We start from the raw sequence: 25,108 nt of genomic DNA, 5'->3' as shown, positions 1-25,108 counted from the left end.
ATAGCAATTTATTTTTGATTATGATTGGTATACAAATAACATAGTCAGTGCAATATGCACATTTCAGTGTTCTGCAGCTGTTTTTAGTAAACATCATCATCATGAGCCTGACTATAACATCCATTCAAAAATCCAAATCTGACGATGCGGAATTCACCTCTTCCTCACATGAGACGCTGTCCGAGTCCGAATCCGAGCTTGGCTCGTATTTTGAATCGGAGGAGCCACCGCTCCAATGAGCAGACGAAGGTCCTGAGCGCTCAGCCATCGGAAAGTAACCGCGCGCAGGGAGGATGTGCTTTCAGTCGCCCGCACAAAGGAGAGGAATGGGACGTTGTGTGATCAAGAAGACAGAGGGAGATGGAAAAAGGCTAAAACAAAGTTCGAGGGGCTTTACGTTTACTGCTGCAAGCCGGAAGCAAGGGTGCGGCGAGAGAGCGAAAGCAGCAATCGAGTCACTCTTTTTGGAGAGGCAATGGCGCATGCCCCTGAACTTCACGCGCCGTAGTAGACACACCAACAGAACAAAACTAAAAACCTTCAAACCAGCGGAGATGGCAGAACAACCCTTGAACCCATAACCACACGCGCGCGACACATGATCCAGCGAATGCGGAGCCACCGCGCTACTCAGCAAAGAGAGAGAGGCGAGTGGCAGTCGCACCGTACTCTTCAATACATGTACCAACGCAGTGCGGGGCGAAAATACGAACTTGTAGAAAGATTCAACAGATGGCGTGGCCAGTGCAGGAGCGCCAGCTTTGCGCTCAGGCGCGAAATTTTGAACGCACGATAGAGAACGTACCGGTACGTCAGTGACACTGTGGGGGGGGAAGCGCGATGACGTACCGGTATGTCCGTGACAGCGAAAGGGTTAAGGCATTGTTTGGTCCGTTGTAGTCGTGCTGTCATTGCGATCTGCTCTTGCCACCTGTTTGCTCTCTTTCCAGTAGTACTCTCTCCCCTGTGTTCTCTGCACACTCGGCAGTTAGGAATTACTGCTTGCCTATCATGTGGTGAGGGCCTATTTTGTACAAGCCTTTTCTTTATATTTTTTTTATGGTTGACTTCAAAATAGTTGCATGATGCTCCCCTATAGTCTTTTTTTTTTTCATCTACAGGAAAACTTGTTCTGCCATTATCTTGTGATGAAAATGGTGATGACGCTGGCCCTGAGAGTAGGCTGTTGCTAATGCTGCAAATGCATTTTTTTTATCTGATTGTAATGCGTAGAAAACTTTCAGACCAATTCTTTTTTAAACATGTGCATTAAAGTTGGATAAGTGCAAATGTATTGTAAGCTGTTGTTTTGGGTGCGAAATAATGTGTCTGACACATTCGCTGTTTCCTAGTGCTGCCAGGATAGACGTTGGAGCCACTGGTGTCACCAAGATATCCAGTATTCCTCCCAAAGCATTCAATATTTGCCCCGTGCAGTCCATGTTTGGTTATTCACGGCTTTGCAGACACTATCATTCTCGCATCATCTGTGTGCTGCAATGGTCTGTTTGCAATGCCTAAATCTGGTGGGTTGCCCTATTAGCAGTTTAATATTTTATCGCTATATGTGTTAACAGTTGTTTTCTCGTAAGCATGTGTGAGCCAATGGGCTTTGCGGTGCAATACATTGAGGTGCTCTATAGTATTAATTTACTAGTGCGTATCTATGGCTACTACTTATTCCAGGGCTGCACAATAGTTTTGAGAGTTCCATGCTACATTACTCATTTGTTTATTTTCATGTTAGATTTGTATTTTTCTCGTCATTGTATTTCAGTTTCATTTAATGTAATCAGCAACTGCTAATTATTTCAGTGGGGAATGTCGGGGACAAGTTTCGACTGGAGCCCCGCACGGGACGACTGCTGACGAGCGCACCGTTGGACCGGGAGTCGGTGTCCGAGTACCGGCTCACTGTGCTGGCCACAGACCAGGGCAGCCCTGCCCGCACGGGCAGCTGCACCCTGGTGGTGACAGTGGTGGATGAGAATGACGAGCCACCCCGCTTTGAGCAGGCGGTGTACAGCGCCAGCGTGGCCGAGGACGCTGCTCCCAACACAACAGTGTTGGCTGTGCGAGCACACGACCCAGACCTAGGACCCGGAGGCCGTGTCTCCTACTCGCTGGCCAACGAGACAGCGGCCCTGTTTCGAATAGACAGTGACACGGGTGTCCTTACCACAACAGGGTATGCACATGCACACTTGCTTATCATCATCCAGCGGGCACAAGTGGACTGTGAAATGTGTGTGTAGGAGTTATGGCAGCAACGTCTTGAGATGGAAACTTGCCAGCTTCTGCTCTTTCACTGTACTGCAGCTGCAATTATTGTCCTTGCTGTGAGCAACTGAAAGCTCCATTTCACAACACAAAGCAGACAGCACTGTGATATGTTTTTTTACAGACAGCACATATCTGAAAGCTCAGCATGCAGAGCAGTACATCTAGGCTGCTGTTTCTACTATCTTGAGTTGAGCTTTCTTCAGGCTTGGCGAAATTATGCCTGGGGACAATGTGCTGGCCTGTATGTTAGACACGGATGGACCCTAGAGATGGGTTTAAAGGGACACTAAAGGTTACCAGAAAGTCAAGTTAAAGTGATAAAGCAATGCTCTAGAACGCCTAAGGCGTCAGTATAATCGCGAACAGAGCTTTAGTAACCGAGAAATTTAGGTAAATGCACGACACAATTTGAGACCCCCCAGCGACATTCCGGTACTAGCCCGATGACGAAAGCACTCCTCATCATAATTTATGTCACTAGTACTCAACTACTCGTATTAAAAAGATAATTTCATTAGATTATAAGATGGAAGAAAATGCTACTTGTTTGCTTCTATTAGATTCTAAAAAAAAAAATAACATTTTGACGTTACCCTTGAGTAGTATGGGGGATCGAAAGGTTTCGTTTTCGCTCGACTCTGCGCACTCGACTTGGCGCCGCGCGCACTTTGGAGTTTCAGTTGTTTCTTTATCGCGTCGTGCTGCGGTGGTCCTGCACGAAACTTGCCTTTGGAACAAACAGCGAGAATTCCACGCCCATGTGATGTCATGGGATGCGCGAACAGTCAGCAGAACTTGGCCAAGGGCAGATACAGCGACGAATCCAACGTTACTTATCACTGTGTGCCAACGAGTGAACCTCTCCGTTCAAAGTGGTTAAGTGCCATACCTCTGCCACAGCGCGCTGGCAGAAAGCCGAAAAATCATGTAGTGTGCTCGCTGCACTTTCGTCCAGAGGATTACGAGTTCATCGCCGACTTACTGAAGTCGCATGAAGTGCCTTTCAAAGCAGGCCGTCGTCGTAGTAGTATGCAATGACGCCGGCAGCGCGAGCCGTCAACAGCAGGTCACGTTCATCAGTGCTTAAATCGCTGAACTCGAGCCCAGCATCGCGAGCTAATGTGTCATTGTCAGGGTCATCCATTGCAACGAGCGTCAAAGTTGGCGTCATAAAATAAAGAACCAGCTTATCGTCGTGTGCTTTCGCTTCCGCTAGCCACCAAGTTCCGCTTTCACGCTGCTGTCGGCTCTGTCTTGGCTGTTTCTGGCCGCGCGTTTGCGTTTTGTGCAGAAAAGACGTAGCGCTGTCTGCGGGAGCCATTTTACTCACTGACGGCGCAACGTCAGTATGAGACCATGACGTCAATACTCCTCGATCGGAGGGCGGGTGATTTGAACTGCGCTAGAGCTACGCGGATGCTTCAGAACGCATTTTCTCTTAAAATAAGTCTCTTCTTCGCACGAAACAAGCGTTTCGAGGTTATAGGGGTATTACTCAGGCTCGCGCGTGCGCACCTGACCCTTCTCTGGATCGCACAGCACCGGCGGAGCGGCAGTCGCTCACTAGCACTTTCGCAGCAGCCCTAGCAGTCAGAGCTGTGACCCCTAACCCGCGGTTCGCAGTGAGTTGCGACCACGGCGGGTTCAGGCCAGTGGGGACAGGGTGAGTCTCGACCTAAGGTGTTTATTCACCTTGGTGTACAAATATACCAACTGGACAACAACAGCAACAACACATACAAATACAACACAAAACAAAACCACAGCGGCGGAGCATTCCGCACGTCTGGGGTGAAATAAACCGCACAGTGTGGGAACCACAAAAGAGGCTGATAAGAGTTCAGCTCACCCAGAGTGGATCCGCGCTCGGGCCCTGGGGCGGTCAGTCGCACACAAAGGCCGGGCGCAACAGGGGGACGGCGTGCGGCGGTCTCAGCGGCTGAATTGAGATGCGGCCAGTCGCAAGCTCCTCAACCGAAAGACAACGGTGCATCGGGGGAATAGCGCTTCTCCCCGAGCGGTGGAGAGGAAGTCTCCCCGGTTCCAAGAAAAGGAAAGGAGGGAACGGGGTGCCTTGGGCTGCGGCGTTGCGGCCAGGCGCGAAGAGCAGCGGCAACGGCTCACGTGCCCTCTCCCAGCTACTCTCCGCGAGCGAGCACGTGATTATCGCGTGATAACCGCGTGGCCGCTCCGGAGATATCGGGATGCGCGTGCGATCCCCACATCCCCCCCTCCTTAAAATAACCCTTTAGCCGCTAAGAGGCCGCCGTCACTTGAGGCTTTCCTGAGAGGGACATGCTACTCCGACAGCAACACGGTTTGAGTCCATGTTGGTGAGGGAGCAGCTCTAGCTGCAGATTGCCGTGGTTGCCGTGTGGGTAGTCGCGAGCCAGGCCGGAACATCGAATGGTGGTACGGAGCAGCTTGACAGTAATAGGATGTAGTAGGAGGCAAGAAGGCTGCTGGGTCCGGGCCACCTTGCTTCTCGGCGGCGTCACCTGCCTTGTCGGACGTGCCGGGTCCGTGGTGGCGAAAGGGCCCCTGAATTTCTCTTGGCTGTTTCGATTATGCTGACGCGATCCCCGAACCAGCCTCGATATGGCGCTGGACAGCTGTCTTTTGATGTTCCCGGAGGTCGTTGCCCTCTGGTATTTTCGAACGCGTTCCTTCCTGTTCGTCCCGACACAGCTCTCTCTGTCGTTGCGCACCCTAGCTGGTGTCGGCACGCAAGATCGGCAAAGGCGTGCCGACTCACCCCTGACGATGGCTTGCACCTCGCTGCGCAGCAGGGGTCCACTCTGTCCCTGCGGGCGAAGTCTTTCGCTCGGCCTTGAGGCTGGGTACTTGGTTGCGGAGCTCGAAACTCAGTTGCGGAGCTGTTCGGTGCGGTTCGGAGAATTCTGCGCCGCTGCGACCATTCCGGACCGGAAGTCGCCCGCTGCACCTCTCACCTCGCTGTTAGCCGCCGGAGGGTCTTTTCTCGCCGCCTGTTGCCTGCACTGCGCTGCTGACTGCTTCGTCCGTACTGGCAGCGGAGACGGTCTTTCCTTTTTGCTTGATGGTTGTTGCACGGCTCCCGACGGGCGGTCTGCTGCTGCGACAATTCTGTTAGCCCCTCTCGCTTCTTCCAAAGAGAAAGCGCGTGCTCGCTCTGGAAGCCTGCATGCTAGACATCGGAGGAGCGTTCCGTCCGATATCGCGCACAATAAAATAGCCTCCGCGAACCGGACAGAGTTAGTTCTGCCGAGATCGCAAGTTATAACGCCGCACTGGGCTCGAACGTCGAGCTGTGCCACCCGATGCCGCTGCCTGCGGGCGCGGGAGAGCGTTCTCCTCGGGCCACTCGTTCCCTCTGTCGTAGAAGGGTTTGAGATCACAGACATGCACCGGTCGGCTGATCGGTCTTAACTTCAAGTCCGCCAGCCTGTACACGAGCGAAGAGACAGTCTCTCGCACCCGGTACGGTCCTGTCCATTTCGGCGCCAGAGACGCTGAGAATTTCTTACTGGCGTCGCTCAGGACGTGATTCCGTCTCAGCACCAGGTCGCCCACTTTGTAGTGAACTTCCCGATGAGAGCGGTCGTACTGCGCTTTCTGCTCGGCACGTGCAGTGCTCAGGTTCCGTCGCGCTTTTCGTAAAGCCTCCGTTACCTTCGCGCGCAGCCCAGTCGCATAATCGGCGCGTGCCGACGAAACAACCAGTTCCGTGCTGCTTCGTTCCTGTAGAGTAAGTTCTACCGGATTCAACAGCTCCCTCCCAAGGTTGAGGGTGGCGGGTGTATACCCAGTCGATCGATTCACTGTCGACCTGATCGCAAATCCAATTTCAGGAAGACAAGCGTCCCACTCATTGTGCGTCCCCGCAAATGCAACTAGCATGTGCTTGATGTTGCGGTTCACACGCTCAGTGGGATTCGCCTGGGCATGGTACGTGGTTGTTCTCCTGTGCTTAATGCCGAGAGCTGCACAAGAGTCCACGAAGAGTTTGGCAGTGAAGTAGGACGCATTGTCCGTTATCAGCTGCTCAGGATAGCCGAATCGTGTAAACACCTCGATCAGCTTTCCCATGATTACGCGTGCCGTCAGCTTCCGTAGGGGGAACAGTTCCACCCACTTGCTGAAATGGTCTGTGACTACGAGAAGGAATCGGTTCCCGCTCGGTGTCCTGGGGTAAGGCCCCATGACGTCACATGCCGCAATTTGCCACGGTGTTCGGCTATTGATCGGCTGCATGAGCCCGGGTGGGCGTCCACCACGCGGCTTCACGCGTTGGCACACGTTGCAAGAGCGGGCGTAGCGCATCACATCCCGCTTCATTCCAGGCCAGGTAGCAAAGCGGCACAACTTCAGATAAGTCTTAGGGCCACTTGCATGTCCGGCGATGCACGTATCGTGAAAGTAGCGTAAAAGTGCTCCTCTCAGCGTGCGTGGAATCACCGCTTTGAAGGACTCGTGTGTGTCCTTCTCCGCGGGAATGTATCTCAGCAGGACGCCGTCAGAGTCTAGCAGGTAGGAATCCAACGCGCTCACAGCATTACCAGCTGTTTCGGAGCGCCGCGCACCCATAGCAATACCAGCTGCGTCCATGTGCGCCGCGGCCGCGCTGCCGGGCTCCCGGAGCCCCTCAAACACTTTCTTACAAAACGGATCCTCCCGCTGTGCCTCTAACAGCTCCTTTCTGCCAAACACGCTCCCCACTGAACTGACGCAGTCCAAGTGGTTCACGCTCTCGTCCTGAGAAGGGGGTTCTTCCGCCCTTCCTTCGGGACCAGCGCCGTCGAGCATTGTAGCAGTTACTCTGCTCTTAGGTTGAGTCACTGAGGGGTCACGATGGGTATTAATGTTACCCCTCCTGACAACCTCAATCGTCGCAGCGGTTAGTCCGCTCTCAAGCTCAGTTTCGGGCGAGGTGAGTTGAGTAGTAATGTTACTCTTCTCACAGTCAATGGGCGCCCGCGAAAGTGCATCCGCCACAACGTTGTTCTTTCCTCTCCTGTAGCGAACGGTAAAATCGTATCGCTGCAGGAGAAGTGCCCATCGCGCGAGCCGGCCGCTCGGCTCTCCTAAGCGCCTAAGCCAAGTTAGAGCCATATGATCGGTCTCAATTATGAATGGGACTCCATCAATATAGTAGTCGAACTTTTTGAGAGCGAAAATGATCGCTAGACATTCCTTTTCGGTCACGGAGTAATTTTTCTCTGCGGGAGTCAAAGAGCGGCTGGCAAAAGCTACCGGGCGCAAACTACCTTCGTGCTGTTGGAGCAAAACCGCTCCTAGGCCAAGGTCGCTGGCGTCCGTATGTATGACAAATTCTTTGTTCAAGTCTGGTAGCCTTAACTCGGTGGTTTCCACGAGCGCGTTTACGAGGTTGCGCAGTGCCTCCTCTTGCTCGGGACCCCACCTCCACTGCTCACCTTTCCTCAACAGCATAGTCAAGGGGGCTTGCAGTGCAGCGCAGTTTGGGATGAACTGTCGATAGAAGTTCGCCAGCCCCAAAAAGCGTCTCAGTGCGCCTATGTCTGCCGGTGACAGGTAGCTCAATAATGCCTGAACCTTGTCATCACACGGCAGAAGGCATCCGTTATCAAGTTTAAACCCCAGTAGCGTTACTCGGGTTGCTGCAATCTGGGTCTTGGTCGGGTTTAGCGTTATCCCCGCAGACCTCAGACGCTCCAACACGTCCCTGAGATGGCGTAAGTGCCCATCAAAGGTACGCGAGTATACCACAACATCGTCCAGGTAAGCAAGAGCGTGGTGCCACCTTGCGTCACCCAAGACACGGTCCATCAGGCGCTGGTAAGTCGCAGGCGCACCGACAAGTCCGAATGGCATACGGGTAAACTGGAAAAGTCCCCTGTGACAAGTGAAGGCAGTCTTCTCTCGGTCACAGGGATCTACCTCCACCTGAAAGTATCCTCTGCTTGCATCGAGCGTGGTGAAGTACTTCGCTCCGCCAACGTTGGATACGATCGAGGGAATAAGCGGATATGCGTCCTTGCGTGTCACCTCGTTCAGGCGGCGATAGTCAACACAAAGGCGGGGCGTCCCATCCTTTTTAGGAACCAACACCACAGGAAAACCCCATGGGCTGTCCGACCTTTCAACAACGCCTGTATCGAGCAGTTCGTCCAGAGCGCTGTCTAGTGCTTTCCTCTTAGCCAAACTCACCGGCCGAGGATTACACTTCCACGGAGAGGCGTCGCCTGTCTCAATTTTGTGCCTGTATAGCGTAGTGCAACCAGGCCGCTCTGTGAATACGGCGTCATATTCAGTCAAAAGCGATGAGAGGCGAGCCTTTTCTTCCCCTGACAAACTGCTTGGGTCATCCAGCAGCGGGTGGTATCGTTCGCCCCTCACTGCGGCACAGTCTGCCACCGCAGCGGGGGTTATGGGCTTTGCGGGAGGGGAGCAGTTCCCCTCCACGCCTCTTTTCTCAGTGCGGTTGGCCGGACGGCATGTCGACCCGGCCGCAACCGTTCTGAGGGACCTTTTCGGGCAATCGTTGGGTTGGTCTGCGCGCGAAGCATCATCGAATGAAGTTGTCTCTGACGCTTTTTGAAATGAAACGAAAGGTTTCAGGGTGCCACATGCTCGCTCCCTATATCCTCCGTTGCAGACGTCAATAACAATGCCCGTCTTGGCGAGGAAGTCTCTACCAAGAATTATAGCAACCGACAGGCCGGGAAGGTGAGCTAGGCGTTGTCGCCTCACCCGTTTCTCCCACCGCACCACAAGCCTAGCAGCACAGCTCGCGTGCGCCGTGCCACTGGCGAGTCGGAAGGTCACAATACTCTCTCTCAGTCGGATAGCGTTCCGACGGAGATGTTCACACACCTCGTCGCCAAATAGTGAAGCGCTTGCTCCTGTGTCTAACAGCGCAAAAAACCTGCGCCGGGCGACTGTAACCTCTATGAGCGGCACTGGCGTGTCGTTGGGTGGTCCGAAACGACAAGCCAGCAGGGCAAGGAGTTCATGTGTCTCACTTCGCACCGCTGTAACCGCCGCCGGCCATGCAGCGTTGCTCACCAGCGGCCCTGCTAGTTTTCCGAAAGCGCGTGCTCTCGGTTCGCAGGCTGTCTGCAATCCCGGGCGAAGTGCCCCGGCTGGTTGCACCGATAACAGAGGAGAGCCGGCCTTTGTCGGGCTTGGCGTCCAGTGCCTCGCGCCGTTTGACCGTTGTTCCTCTCTATCGACTGCTCCCTTGCAGGCACGCTCTGCTCTGGCATCCTCGAGCCGGCATGTCGGCCACGATTCTGCATACCTCGGCCATCGGCAGCGCGTGCTGCACGCATGGCATAAGTGTACGGGTCGAGAGCTCAGTCAGATAAGTCCCAACCGTTTCTCAGTTGTCCGTCACTGAAAGCAACCGCACCATCTCCACCGGAACGAGTGCGAAAAGTGTCCCCGTTCCAGGCGCATCGCGGCTCAAGTGCCCTCGACGCGGGGGGTGGAGGTCGGTATGAGCGCGAGGCGAGTATGTCCGCCTGTATGCGCTTTGCCTCCGAGGCCAGCTCATCCAAATCCCTGAACTTGCTGCCTCTTAGGTACGCTGCGAAGGTGGGATGAGCTTGTCGCGTGACTCTCTCCACCTTATCGCAGTTCGGAGCAGTAGGGTCAGCGGTACGATAAAGTTCGTCCATCGCCCTGACGTACTCGAGCAAGGATTCGTCCGGATGCTGAGTACGTAGCTCCAACTCGTGCCGCAGACGACGCTCGTAATCTGCGGGCAGGAATTCCTCGCGTAATGTCGCTCGGAACTCGGCCAGCGTGCTAGACCGGTAGCCAGTAAGCCGGAACCAGCGGGCAGCGTGATCAGTTAACGACACTGGTACGGCGCGTTCCAGTATCTCGCCATCGGACAGCCCCGTCGCGCGCTGGTAAGTCAGCACGCGATCGAGGTATTCGTTGACGCTAACTGAATCATGATACCCGCTGTAGGTGGGTAAGTCCACCCTCACTCTCGGTCTAGCAGCGGCGGCAGATGTCAGCAGAGTGTTCTGCACGGCACCTGTCAACCTCTCAATCAAGCGCATCGCATCGTGCAACAGTGCCTGTTGAGGCTCGCTCTGGCCAGTAATGCCTGGCACAGGAGCAGAACACGTTGAGCAAGTGTGCCGCAGTAGCTCCATGCTCTCCGCAAACTCTGGCGAAGGGTTCGGCGTAATGTGCCTCACGCCTTCAAGGGTACATCCTGCCGGAGAGAGCGCCTCGTGTGTAGCGCTACCCTCTTCGAAGCTTATCAAATTCCCAGGGCTAATGTTCGCCGCAGGGCATGACTGAGCGGTAGCAGTTACCGCCGCTTCGAATTGTTGCCTGTTGGTAGCAACCTGCGACAGCGTATACAACGGCTGTAAGTCAGCCCCGTATGCTGCCATGGTTCGTTCGTGCAGTGGCAGTCACTCACACAAACAGACTCAACCTGTCACACCTCTGGCCCCACGTTGGGCGCCAAATAAGGGGTATTACTCAGGCTCGCGCGTGCGCACCTGACCCTTCTCTGGATCGCACAGCGCCGGCAAAGCGGCAGTCGCTCACTAGCACTTTCGCAGCAGCCCTAGCAGTCAGAGCTGTGACCCCTAACCCGCGGTTCGCAGTGAGTTGTGACCACGGCGGGTTCAGGCCAGTGGGGACAGGGTGAGTCTCGACCTAAGGTGTTTATTCACCTTGGTGTACAAATATACCAACTGGACAACAACAGCAACAACACATACAAATACAACACAAAACAAAACCACAGCGGCGGAGCATTCCGCACGTCTGGGGTGAAATAAACCGCACAGTGTGGGAACCACAAAAGAGGCTGATAAGAGTTCAGCTCACCCAGAGTGGATCCGCGCTCGGGCCCTGGGGCGGTCAGTCGCACACAAAGGCCGGGCGCAACAGGGGGACGGCGTGCGGCGGTCTCAGCGGCTGAATTGAGATGCGGCCAGTCGCAAGCTCCTCAACCGAAAGACAACGGTGCATCGGGGGAATAGCGCTTCTCCCCGAGCGGCGGAGAGGAAGTCTCCCCGGTTCCAAGAAAAGGAAAGGAGGGAACGGGGTGCCTTGGGCTGCGGCGTTGCGGCCAGGCGCGAAGAGCAGCGGCAGCGGCTCACGTGCCCTCTCCCAGCTACTCTCCGCGAGCGAGCACGTGATTATCGCGTGATAACCGCGTGGCCGCTCCGGAGATATCGGGATGCGCGTGCGATCCCCACAAGGTTTCTGGGATGATATTTCAACAGTCCACGTTGACTTCATATTAACCTTTAGTGTCCCTTTAATGGCCAGACCTAGTATAGCAGACTTCCGTTAATTCGGCTCCGGTTAAATTGATCTCAACCGAAGGCCCCGGCCGGCAATGATGCATTTCTATGGGCCCTGACCTTCGTTATTTCTGTCCTAAGATTGGTTTTCAACGGCTAATTCGAACTTGACCAGTCAGTATGCACACGCCTGACTGCCTACAGTGACCTGAATAAGGACCCTTTCACTGGCAGCGTTAGTCTTGGCAGAGCTTAGGGGACAGTGCATGTGTTGATCACGCATCATCTCCCATCGAAAACACCTATTTTTGGACTGCCCTGGGAGGACTTTTAAGCAATGACCATAGCTCACCATGTCTGATTATTATGACATTTACCTAATTCTAGTGTGCACCTTCTCTCTCTTCCCCGCCTCTCCCCCCCCCCCCCCCACTTAAAATGAACCAAAAGCCAAGTTTGCAGCATTCATATGCTTTACTGTATAACACAGTTGTATTGCAGCAAAGCTGACATTAAAAAACTGTACCGCGAAATGGACCTCAGGAAGATGGCTGCCGTTGTGCTACACATATAATACACCTGCCCATTTTTCTTGCTAAAAAATCGGATGCGTGTTGGATTTCTAGTTTGTTGGCAGCTTTAATGTAATTTCTATGTTAGCTTTCTACTTTGTACACATAGAAAGCAACTGCGCATTTGATTCAGGTGCATGAATCAGTGGTGTGTTATAAAGTTTTTTTCTGCATCTTGCTTAAAGGGCCCCTTACCAGGTCACATAGTATATTTCGGTTATAGGCTGGATGCTGTTACGTGTCTTCTAGGGAGTGTTCTGCCGCAAGAATTTTTCAAATTGGTTCAATAATTAATGAATTTATTTAGTTATTTACTTACTTATTTATTTATTTATTTATTTTTAGTCCCCAGGCCAGGGGCATTCGGGACACAAATAGCTGATCACTCACATACCTTGCCGCTTGCCTCGTGTGACTGGCGCTCGTCCCTGTCATAGCTTGACTCCCTCGCACACGGCGATCTTCCCCAGTCGAAGCTTCTTCCCTACATCACGCCCCATGACCCAATCGGAGGGACGCATAGCATGCCGTTATGGCACGCGGCTGCGGCACCCGGGGCAGTCTCCTCGCAATGGCAAATAAGTCCGGAGCCGAAGGCACAGCGACAACTGCGCCCGGTAGACCAAAGGAACCCCTCCATCCCTCTCCCCTACCAGCTGAGAAATAAGGCGGCGGCATATAACACAAAGGAAAAGTCCCCTGTATCAGCCACCATTAGACATTGCAAGGACGGCTGACCTCCTGCCTCTGTTCCAGCCCTTAAACACATATTAAAGAAGTACGACCATTACAATCGGGGAAGATACACTAATAGCATAATTATATAGTACGTACAGCAAACCTAATGAAAATCGCGCACTTAAAGAACTCAAATGGAACTGTATAAAGCACTGCCCCAGAATACCACCAGAATAAATGCACTGTCTGTTACACGAACACACACACGCACACACACACGCACACACACACTCACAAGTAAATATAAAAAAGAGGGTTAAAGAACCCCACCTAGAAAATAAAATGGCAAGACGTCCCCAGAGCCTTAGCGCTCAGTCCCGAATGTCTCATTCCAAGGCCGTCGCGGGCACTTGGTCGGCGGCCACCACGTTCGGATGTGTTTGTTTCTGCGGAATAATTAGTCGCTCTCTGTGGGCTGTCTCTTCATCGTCCGCAGCGCCCTGCCGAACGAGCGCTGGGAATCTGGGGTCCTCCTGCATCTTCTGCCAGCACAATTGGGCCAGCCCGCCGTTTGTCAGCGCTGTCGGGCCAGTAGGCACCGGGGGATCTCGCGCCACACTCTTCCCCCTGTCCTCTGGGTGCGCCCGGCCGGTGTAGTGGCTATGGTGAATAACAAGGGTCCCGCAGTTCCCGCAGGTAGCAGCACCAGCAAGGAGGGGCAGGTGGGCGCCGCCCGCGGCCGCGTCTGTTAGAGTGAGTGTGTGCCCCTTAAAAAAATAGGGCACAGGGTGCTGGCTCCTCTCCACTCTGCGCTGCGTGGGCCAGGCCTTCACCAACACATACCAGAGGGGTGCCGATACACCCTCCTGGCATGTCCAAGTGGCCACACTCCGTGTTTTCGGACTGGTCTCCATAGTTCTGGCGGGCAGGACAGTCGTTGGAGCAGGGAGCATCCTTGCAGCTGGAGTGCCTGGCTGTGCAACCCCGCATCAGCGTCGGTTGCGGCGGCGGCTCGAAGGCGCGACGGGAACAGACGGCTTGGCCACTTTGAGCGCGAGTCTGCTGCAACTTAAGCTACCGACGAAGGCGACTGTCGAGAGAGAATGACTGCGGGAAGACAGTCCCGGGGCACCGGCAGCTGTAGTGCTAGCAAGAGTAGTAAATGCTGACAGTAGTCGTTTCCAAGAATGGGCAAGAAGAGATAGGAGGCACAGGATCGAGGGAGCTGGACATGGCGTTCGTCACCTTTTGCACGCACACACACGAAGCACCCGCAGCACGCGCCCTTAGGGCTTGCAACGGATCCAGGTGCAGGGAATCCAATGTCTGAGGCACCGAATGTCTCAAACCTCCCTCACGTGACGCTCCCGTGGTCGCATGCCCCCACTTTCTGAGCACTAACGCGGCGAGTCTCAAAGACGAGGCAGCAAAGAATTAGGGCACCAAGCGCCCCTCTACAGCTATGTACAATGACGATGTGGGGTAAGAAGCGGGGCACTTTGAAAACAAGGCTATGCACACGAAGGAGATTAAACCACTAAACCGAACGGTTTAGTCTCCAAACAAGAAGAAAAAAACAAACAAATTCAAACAAGAAGATATACAAGCACTGAACAAAAGGCAAACGAAAGCACATGTGTCTTTTCGACATCTAGTTAGGGCGGGCTGGAACCGTACGCGCTGGCCTCTATGCGGCAAATCCCGAGAGAAAAGAAAGCACTCGGTCGCAGAGGCAGAAAGCAGGAGTAATGCGTTTCTTTTACCAGAAAAGTCTGGAAACGCGAGGGCGACTTCACAATGATGGTCGTCACCTGAGGGGGTATCAATGCGACGGCCGAAATCAGTCGGAAACACCGAACGGGCTCTGTTCCCCGGAACACCCTAGATCGCTGGGCTCCGGCGCTGGCTCGACTGGCCTGCAATGGTAGGCTTTCAAGTCGGCAATGTGAACGCGGCCCCTAGTTCTCCCCGTCTGAGGATCCGTCAGCTCACACAAGTGGTGAAAGTTGTTTCTCCACTCGGTAAGGCCCCAGCCATTTAGGAGCCAATGCTGCGCAAAACCCTTTGCTGGTGTCACTAAGAGTGTGGTTGCGTTTAAGCACCAAGTGATCGACCTGAAAGCAGACGTCGCGATGACTCTTGTCATACTGAGCCTTCTGCTGGGCTCGGGCGGCTCCCAAGCTGTCCCTTGCTCTAGAGAAAGCGCGGGCAAGCCGGGAGCGAAGCTGCGCTGCGTACAAGGAAAGGTCCCCTGGCAAATTCTCAACTCCTGCTTGGCACTGCATAACAATGGTTAGCAGATTCGCCAGTTCACGGCTAAAAGTGCGGAAAGCGGGGGAGAAGCTTGTTGAGTGGTTTTGCGCCGTCCGGATGGCGAATGCGAGTTCGTTCACGTGGTCTGCCCAGTCCTTCTGGCTCCTGGCAAAGGCCGTGACCATTGACTTCACAGTATGATTAAAGCATTCCGTGAGGTTGGACTGGGGGTGGTAGGGCGATGTGAGGCGATGCTCGATCTGAAGGGATGTACACTCTCACGAAACACCTGAGAAGTGAAGTAAGGCGCATTGTCAGTAATCAAACACTCCAGAAATCCAAAGCGTGTGAAAATTTCCGTTAGCTTGTCCAACACTGCCCGGGCCGTCACCTTGCGGAGCGGAAATAGCTCCACCCACTTTGTAAAGTGATCGACTACTACCAAAAGGTGCTGAAAGCCCTGCTTACTCTTTGGAAAAGGTCCAATTAAGTTGCAGGCAGCAAACTGCCAAGGCCGCTGACTGTCAATCGGCTGCATTAAACCCGGCGGACGGCCACCGCGAGATTTCACCGTCTGACACACGTGGCAAATCCAGCAATAACGGAAAATGTCATGCTTGGTACCGGGCCAGGTGACAGTGTGGCCGAGTCTTGCAAAGACCTTCGAGCCACTCAGCTGTCCAGCCAGTGGTTCATCGTGAGCATAGCGCAAAAGCGCGTGCTCAGACTTTTCGGTATCACCACCTTAAACGGGTCAATAGATTTGTCCTTGGTAGCAATATATCTCAGCACGAGCCCGTTGTGGTCCAGCAGGTAGGAATCTTCAGAAGTACTAGCAATACAAGCTGGCCCAGGTCCTTCTGCGCTTGTTGCAACACCAGCAAAGTTACAGCGCTCCATTTCCGCTACTCTACCAGCAATTTTCTTGCAAAATGAATCCTCCTGCTGGGCCGTTAGAAGCTCTTCTCGACTGAATATAATCGCAGTCCCTCAAGAGGGAAAGCCGGTTCCATAACTTCCCTTTGAAGATACTGCAAAGGCCTCGTTCTCCTGTGTCGCGGTACACGGCTGTCTTTTTGCGGCTAACCCCTTCTGCACACGCGCGAGAACATCACACGCGGTGACATCGTGTTCATTAAACGCACAGTCATGAACGGTTAAGTTACCAGCAGTGCCGGGCGATCTATTTACAACGCTCCCCTTTGGCTCGTTTACAACTATTGTCTCCACTGAGGGAGAACTCTCGTCACCGCCCGGCTGTACAACGGTGAAAACCTCTTTTACCGCAATCTCCTCTGTAGATGGGGGCCCGAAGACTGCCTCTGCGCTCGGTGCGTCACATTCTGCATGTCCGCACCGTCGCTGACCAGTGTCGGTGACGGGAAGCGCCAGGTAGTGTTTGCGAACGCATTTCGGTCCGCGTGCGCGAACCATTGTTCGACGCGGCGTGGAACCTGCCTTCCCCCGCCATCGGAGGCCGCGGGCGCCGAGTGTGCTCCGTGTGTTTGGGTGCAGTTTGGTACATGCTGGCCATATTGTAATCAATAAACGCATTAACTGTCCTGGAAGTCTCATGTTCCTGGGAGAGCGCCCTTACGTACGGCCACAGCCGGCCAGGCCTTTCGGCTCGGTGCTCAAAGCTGCGGCAGGTCTATCGCCGTACACCGTTGTGCTGTGTCGTGAAGCTCCCCTTCTCGGGGTCATTTGGCAATGCCGTGCGGGGAGACGTAGAGTGAGCCCACATTTTGCCGCCCAATGTGTAAAATGTGAAATTGTAAACACGTAAATGTAAATGTAATGTAATCTAAACAATGTAAAATTGACATTAGAGTTGCTAAAATCAAAGTAAAAATCGAACATGCACCTAATGTTTTAGCAAGAAAAACATGACATGCCTCTGATTCAGGGGAGAAAAATAAGAGGAAAGAAGAATTAATTGAATTTTACCTTCCGAGAATCCAACATTCTTTGCTTAATGCCTATCATGATCATTTTAATGCTGCATATGAAGAACCACAACATCAAGTCCCCTGTACAGTATTGAGTGTGTTTGATATTCCGCATTTATCTAACGACTCCGCAACAATTGCAAACGGGATAGTTCACCACGCCTAGACTTCACTACTTCTTCCTGCAGCGCAAGCAATTCTCTGTCGTCAGGCCTCCTTTGCTGACCCAGTGACCAAAGTTGTCTAATAGCTTGGGCTACTATGTGGCTTGTACTCATGATGCCATCGTGGTACCATTACCATTGTCATCATACAGTCTTTGTGATACAGTCGTTGCAACACCATCGTCGTCATGCACTCATCATCCCATTGTCCTCATACCGCTGACATGTCATTGCGTCATCATACAGTTGTTGTCATGCATTATGTTGCCATTCCATCATCATGCCATTGTGGTCCTTCCGTTATCATCTTCAAAGTTTGTCATACAAGTCTTATGCCTTTGTCGTCACAAAGTCATCGTACCATGATCGTGATGCCGTCATTGCCATGCTGTTGTTTCATCATCGTCATTTCAGAAACATCATGCCATCATCTTCGTTCCATCAACATCATTTTTTCTCCATTGTTCTATAGAAATCATGCTGTCATCATTAAATCATGATTATGCTGCACTTGTTGTCGTGCGAACGCAATCATTTCCTTTTTGTCGGACAGTCCCTGTCAGGCGCCCATTGTCATAATGTCGTCACGATGCTATCGTCGTCATGCCATTGCTATAATTCCAGCTTTGTCATATCGTTATCGCCATTGTCATCATCCTATTGTCTCATGCTGTGGTCATCACGATGTCATAGATATATATCATCTCATTGTCCTCATGCTGTCATCGCTAAACTTCCTTTGTTGTTTCATTGTCACCGCGTCATTGTCATACAATGATCGTCATGCTGAAGGGCAATCTTGGCAAGCGAATGCCATAGCAAAGTAGGCTGATAGCGGAGACACTGTATGTCCCGCAAAGCCGAAGCAACCGAAGTCTCAGAATGGCTACAGATTTTAAATAATCGTGACTTCACCAATACTTTGCTTGAATGTTAATCGCATTACCATCGACAGCCATCTGGACAAAGGCCATAATTATTTAGGACAAGGCTTTCCAAATTGTTGCCATGCCAGACATGCATGCAATAAAGTGTACACACCCACATGACCCGTACCAACTAGCTCGCACCCAAACCCTTCTAAGACACTGCAGGAATTAAATCCATGCAGAAACTCTATTATACAAAAGTATAAATGAACATGGGAGACATAATATTGACGTATTTTTCCGCATGTAACCTGCCACCGCGTATAACCGACACCCACCATTAAACAGCCTGTAAAAAAGAAAATCCATGCATATAACCTGCAGAAGTAACTGCACACAACAATGCTCACATCTTTGCAAGAACAGTCTCCATTCGCAGATGCATGGCTCATCCAAGTCATTTCTTCGACCAGCGGCTGTCTTCCCCCTCCTTTTCGATGATGCTGATAATCTTCTGATGTGCTGTAAAGTACAGCTGTCCAGCGTAGCTCATTGTGATCAGAGTTCTAGTTTGCCAGCGACGTGTACTTCGCTAACTACTAAACACAAAATGGCGACCCTTAAAAGAGGGGTGACCTTGAAGGCGGGAAGAAGTGAGCTTCAACATGAAGGGGTGGGGAGAAGGTGTGGTTCCGTAGAAGATAATGAAACTCTTCATGAAACTCTTTGCGAAGCTCTTCATGGAACCGCGGCACGTGCTGCCCTGAAGCCTGAGGCAAAATATAACTCGCACCTCGAATTTACTGTTCATCTTTTCTTTCTGCAAGTTATACATGCAAAAATATGGTATAGTAGTGCAACAGGGGTGGGTAAGTACGAATGCATAGGACCTGAAAGGAATGAGGCCCCTAATTTGGGTGAAAGCAATATAGCTACATTGCAGCTGTGTTTTGTTGCAGGTTGTTTGACCGTGAGAAACGTGCCAGCTACACTTTCGAGGTGCAGGCTTCGGACAACGGCCGCTACCAGGCCCACTGGGCCCATGCCCGTGTGCAAGTCACCGTAGTGGATGTCAACGACAATAGCCCCCGCTTTCTTGAGTTCCCCTACGTGGCCCACGTAAGCCCTCATGCCCCCCTTGGATCCCAGGTGGCCCTGGTACAAGCCCATGATGGAGATGACGGACCCAATGCAGATGTGTTCTATACGTGAGTGTGTTCGCACAGGCTCCTATCCCACTTTGTCTCTGCTTTCCCTCCTTTGCTTTTTCTCTCTTGTATGTGGAACCATCATTTTATAAATTGGGTGATAAGCCACAGCGGCTGCATTTCAGTGGGGATGAAATGCGAAAACACCCACGTACTTATATTTAGGAGATTTAGGTGCACGTTAAGGAACCCCTGGTGGTCCCAATTATTTTTGAGTTGCCCCCAACGGTGTGCCTCATAATCAAATCATGGTTTTGGCACGTAAAACCCCATAATTTTTTAAACCAAATGTAAGCAACTTTTCTTTCTTTCTTTTATTAATTACAGGCCTATTTCTCTGACTTACTCTGTTGAATTAGTCCATGTCAGTCATAAACACATAATGAGATATCTCAAATCCAATGACTTTCTGCTAAAATTCTTAGCATGGGGCTCGTTGCAGCAGTGGTAGTGTCACAACTAATTTAAGGTTCGCACAACATTCTTAGTGACCTTGATATTGATAACCAAATTGATGCACTGTTCGTTGAGTTCGATAATCGTTTGCTGTTTGTTTTGTTTACCTTGGGGACTCCTTCAACTGCAGAGGTAACCTCAGGTGTTCCTTGGACATTTATTATTCTTAATTTTTATTCATAATTATAGCAACATAGCAACACTCGCGCATAGTAGCAACACTCGTGCCATCTCTCGTACTACCCTGCAAGCATACCGCATTTACACGATTGTAAGTCGACTCGAATGTAAGTCGACCCCCCCATATCGCTTGACCGGGGAAAAAAAAAAAGAAAAAAAGAACCCGAGGGCGCATTCGATAACGAAAATTTATTAGTAGCTGACATGGTCACTGGACTACTTGTCTTCACTAGTGCTGCCATCGTCATCGTTGCTACGGTCCCACAGCGCGTCGTGGTCCAGCGAAATTTCAAATTTGGCAAACGACCGCACCAGGACATCTTGCAGAACAGCAGCCCACGCCAAATGCACCCAACCACACGCAGCCGTCAGGGAGGCTCTTTTGACAGGTCCGGTTGGCGTAATTTCGCAGCCCTCTGCCGCCAGCCACTCGTTGTACTCACGGCGGTGCAGAACCTTAAAATTAAGGCGAAGGTCCGGGCTTGTTTCATGACCACGTCGCACTTCAATGGCAGGGACCGATCACGCATTTCAGCGACGTACGCCGCAAGCTTAGCCTACAGCTCCGGAAAGTGTCCAGACTTCGCCACGTGGGAAATGTCTCACTTGCCGCCACAGGGTGAAAATTTCGCTTCGCTGCAGTCGCCACTCTCGCACCACCCGTTTAGAAACATCGAAATTGCGGCCCGCTGCGCAGTGGTTTGTTTCTTCGGTGTAAAGGATGGCAGCTCTCTTGAACGCTGCTGTGAACGAGTGCCGAAAGATTAGTGGGCCTGCAGCACTCATGACGACTGGGGAAGCATAGAAGTAGCACGTAGCCGGCAGTCAAGTGGAGCGCGTCAAAAAGTTGGTCAAACCAATACCAATGCCTTTAAACAGAGAAAGAGAAGCCCGCGAGCGGTGTCTGCTCTTCCATGAACTACCGATACTCCCCGCAAGCGCCGCTGTTCTGAGGGTGCCGCCGCAAATGGGAACAGCGGCACTTCCATCAATTATCGACACCCCCTCCATGAGTGTTGCATGCACTGTAAGACTCTCAAAAATATTGAAAAACCCTTCCGAAAAGCGAACAAACACGCGGGATAGCGAAAAAATACGGGTAGGGCCATAGAGCAAACATAAAATTGTAACTACGTTGTAGCTCTCGTTGGGATCGCTTTTTTTTTGGCGGGGCCATGTTTTGGTTTCGATTGTAAGTCGACCCCCCAACTTCAGACTTTCAAATTTTAAAAAAGGGGTCGACTTACAATCGTGTAAATACGGTACTGACCGCCACAGTAAAGTCACGTGGCGAAGCTGGATTGCAGGAGACAGGAGCTATGCAACAAAACAACATATCAGGGGGCACGAGAGAGTCGCGCATCCCCACATCCCTCCAGCCTTAAGTTACTACCTATTCCAACGAAACATGTCACACGGTCTAACATCAATGCGTGCTTCACGAACAAGGTAGTACATGCAACAGTGGCCGCGCCGAGGAAATGTCCACCTGCTGTCCATAACATGCGAGCCGACATTGTCCTTGGGTACACCGCTAACGTCTGCTGGTCACAGCAGCAGCTCTGCAGACTCGACGGCACGAGCAGTAGTCAGCAGTAGTCGCAGTAGTCGGCACTCGCAAGCATTGCTCGCGCCGATGCACCCTGCTGGCAAGAGCCGCAGCAGGCCGTTGGTGACTGCCAGTTATTTTCCCTGCCGCAATGGATTGCGAGCTGGACACAAGCGGCTGCCAAAGTCGCTGCGCTGAACTGGCCACAGCATCACCATTGCCCGGTGGCTCGATTGTAGTCCGGAACCGCAGCGCAGATGATGTGCAGGGGACAGCAAACGAGGAGAGACTCCACTCACGCTGTATACACTCGAAATACTCTGCAAACACTAAAGTAGTGCAAGGGAGAGGAATTTTGCATGTGCATCGCCCACATGGTACGATGTTCAATTCGACTAGCAAAAGATCGGGCGGCTACTGAGATGCTAAGTTCACATGAACAAAGCTCACTTCCTTGAGTCAAACGAGTAATTTCAATTCGTGCGAGGAAAAACAGAATGAGGGAAGCGAAGTGCAACACAGTTTGTGTTCCCTCACGAGCGACAGGCAGCTTCGCAAAGCCTTAGGCCTAATGAGTCGCTAGCCTGACAACAACCGTCATCCAAAAACAACACCCGAAATGCGTGCAAAACAGGCAAGCGCGAAGAGTCGTCAGCTCTGTGAGGGGGTCTTACCCCGCTCGGTGCACACAGCACCCAAATTGACGGCCTCACCGTCCCATATGGTGTCGGAGCACCCAGTGCCAGGCCGCATTACCGGTCAGTCTGTAGTGGCACCCGTATTTTTTTTTTCTTCTTTAAATCGTTTACCGAATGAACAGGTCCGCTTTATACACCGGCGCGATTTATATACGTTTTTTTCCCCCTCAAAACTGCCTTTTTGAGGGGGGTGCGATATATTTGTACAAAAGTGCGACTTATAGAACAGAACATACAGTAATATTTCGAAATCTGGGTATTCTTAGATTTCTGTGTATCCTTTACAGCAGCCGGAACAGCAGACTAGCAGAGAAGGTGCAGAAAGTGGACGCCATGGCATATGTGTTTGGAAAACCCAAGACGGGACTGAAGGAAATGAATGCCAGCAGGGGACTTTCTTTTTTTTTTTTTTCATGGCACGGAATTGATAGAGAATAGCAACAGAACAGGCCAAGAGCCCACACTGACGTTTTTGTGGATAGCTCATACAGTGACAACTGATAATCTGAGGGGTTGATGGGTGAAATAGTTAATTTTGTGGCATTCACTATAATGCCCTTTCAGAATAACAAACAATTTGCTGCAATCCCCTGAAGTTCGTTGTATCGAAATTTCACTGTAGTCATGTACTTAGTAGCTCATCATTTTATTGCGATAGCAATTATATAGACACTCCAGGTGCATTTCCACCGTCCCCATATAAAGTCCAAGCGCAATGACATCGTGGCTGCACGCCGTATGCTCTAGGTGCGAATGAAAATGTGTGAGGGTAAGCCGAGAATGGCGACTTGATGTTGTGCGTGTAAGGGAGGAAGGTGGGGAAAAAGTGCGCCATCTTGCACTGTGCACAAGGCACCAGGGAGACGGAGAAGGGGGGGGAGAGAGAGAGAGAGAGAATTATATTCCGGCGGCGGCTCCTTATGGTGCAGCTGAGCACAGCCGTGCAGGCCCCGCCGTGAAAGCGTTCTGCAATCCAAACCTCGCGGAAAGTGATGCACACGGGGCACAATGGTCAGGTATTTTTTGGTTTTGGAGACTAATGTATTTTATTTCATTATATCCATTAGCAGGACAATTTCACTTTGTTAAAACAGGGTTTTAAATACGTAGATCTCTATGGGGATTTCAAGGTAAATTTCATTTAATTTATTATGTGCATTATTTCATTTGATCACATTTTGTTATAACAAAATGGTTGTCCAGAGGGTCCACGATGACGCCATAAGGCTCGGCCTGGCGGTGCCGACGTGGACACGGCCCGCCTCGGTCTGAAAAGACCGAGCTTCAGGACACTAATAAAGTTTTGTGAATGAATGAATGTTATAACAAGGTTAGAGTGTACTATCCTTGCTTCGTACAGCTGCCTACTAATTTGCTATCGAAATCAATGCTTCGCCTTTTGGGCAGAACTGTAACTTTTCTTTTCCCTTCTCTCTGTCTATTTTGCAATGTGTTCAGTGATACATCTTTTCTTCTTTAGTCTAGTTGTAGCATCTGTGTAGTACTGTTAGGTCATCTGTGGAAAATGTTGGTATTTATTTTTTCGTTACATTTATCATAATCTACAGATTCTGATCTTTGTAATTATGTATTGTCATCTTGTTTTAATGTCAACACTTTACTCAAATATCTCTGAATACATTCTAGTAATTCGATAAGCTTTCTACTACAGTCTGCTACATCATGCCTACAATCAGATGACACAAGGTTCAGTGACAACAGACAATGGATAGGACTATCGACAACATTCAAGAAACTTCCGATACATGCAGGCATGTCATGTGCTGAGTGATTACGTTTAACATTTGCTATCCGGTGAAAAGTGGTCACCGGAGAAAGGTAAACAAGTACACGTGTCAATATGAGGAATGGGAAGAAGTTTTTTTTGAAGGATTAACTTGCAATAGGATTTCATCACACTCCAGAAAAGCTTATCACACTTATCACATCAAGATATACTAATATGCAGAAGGTCCTCATTTAATGTTGCAGTTAAGGTTTAGAATCCTCTTGGGTGAATGTCATCAGCGTAAAGTAAGCATTTAGAGTTATTGCGGCACTTCAGTAAATCATTAATATATATAAGAAACAACAATGGTGCTAGTAAACCAGTAAACCCCTGTGGTACACCCTTTTTAACAATGCATGAGTCGGAGGAACGTTACAATTCTGCACAACTGGAAGTCTGTAATTGAAGGGCCCTCACCAGGTCTGACCATTTTGAGCTGACAAGCGCAGTGAATGCACTGTAAGCCAACGAGATCGTGTCTGCTAAGTATTACATCCCTGCGTGCCACGGAAAGAGCTTAAATTTCAAACCGAACACCTTTTGCCCTTCTCCTTGCGCGAACCGCACTCTCAGCTGGAGAGCCGACGTATATCGCACAAGTGAGCCTACGTACATGGCAATGCTGTGACATCGCTCTTATTGGCCCCTGACTTTGAGCATTACTGAAGGCAACAGCAGTTACTTGTTTGGTGTGTTCCTTCAATAGACAAATGAAAGTTTAAAGAAATAATAGTGTGTCTTCGTTTTTCTTCGTACCATAGCAAGAGAGATGTACTTCTGTTTCATCTGCTCGTTACCATGTCGTGAGTCGCATGCGCGGAGAGCAAAGCTTTGTCATCTTCCGTGTTCCAGCGTGCGATCATGATCCGCTTTCATCTGTCTCAGTGTTTGTGTAGTACTGACTTATACTGCTAGTCAAGTGTTCTCGTGCACAGCGCGCAAAATAGCGTGCTGCGCAATACGCAACAGCTTCGTGAGAAACCCTCAGTGGAAGTACACTGTGCAGCAAGAAAATCTAGGGAAAAAAAACGAGGACGGGGCTTGTGATGTATACATCACACAATCCTCCATCTCTGGTATGGGAGAATGCAGGGAAGGAATTTCACTTGCGGAGGCTACACGAGAGCACGACCTACTGAACTCCAGACCTATACAGATGCCTCTTGCGCAGCATGCCTGGTCTAGTTCAACTGTTCTGCCACTGGGGACAGAACGGAC

The 25,108-nt window shown here is 51.2% G+C and overlaps 1 protein-coding gene across 2 annotated transcripts in view; it reads left to right on the top strand.

Annotated features, from left to right (window-relative positions):
- ds (dachsous cadherin-related 1) overlaps positions 1–25,108 on the top strand; it is a 210,053-nt gene that overhangs the window by 136,552 nt on the left and 48,393 nt on the right. For both annotated transcript variants that reach the window (XM_075688004.1, XM_075688005.1), the window contains exons 16-17: positions 1,816–2,188; positions 18,970–19,218. In XM_075688004.1, the coding sequence (XP_075544119.1) occupies positions 1,816–2,188; positions 18,970–19,218 (622 nt within the window). The remainder of the gene's footprint in view (positions 1–1,815; positions 2,189–18,969; positions 19,219–25,108) is intronic.

This window comes from Dermacentor variabilis, chromosome 4, assembly GCF_050947875.1.
Source record: "Dermacentor variabilis isolate Ectoservices chromosome 4, ASM5094787v1, whole genome shotgun sequence".
Classification (NCBI taxonomy): Eukaryota; Metazoa; Arthropoda; class Arachnida; order Ixodida; family Ixodidae; genus Dermacentor; species Dermacentor variabilis.
Note: the sequence above shows the minus strand (reverse complement) of the source record. Positions and strands in the feature narration are given on the sequence as shown.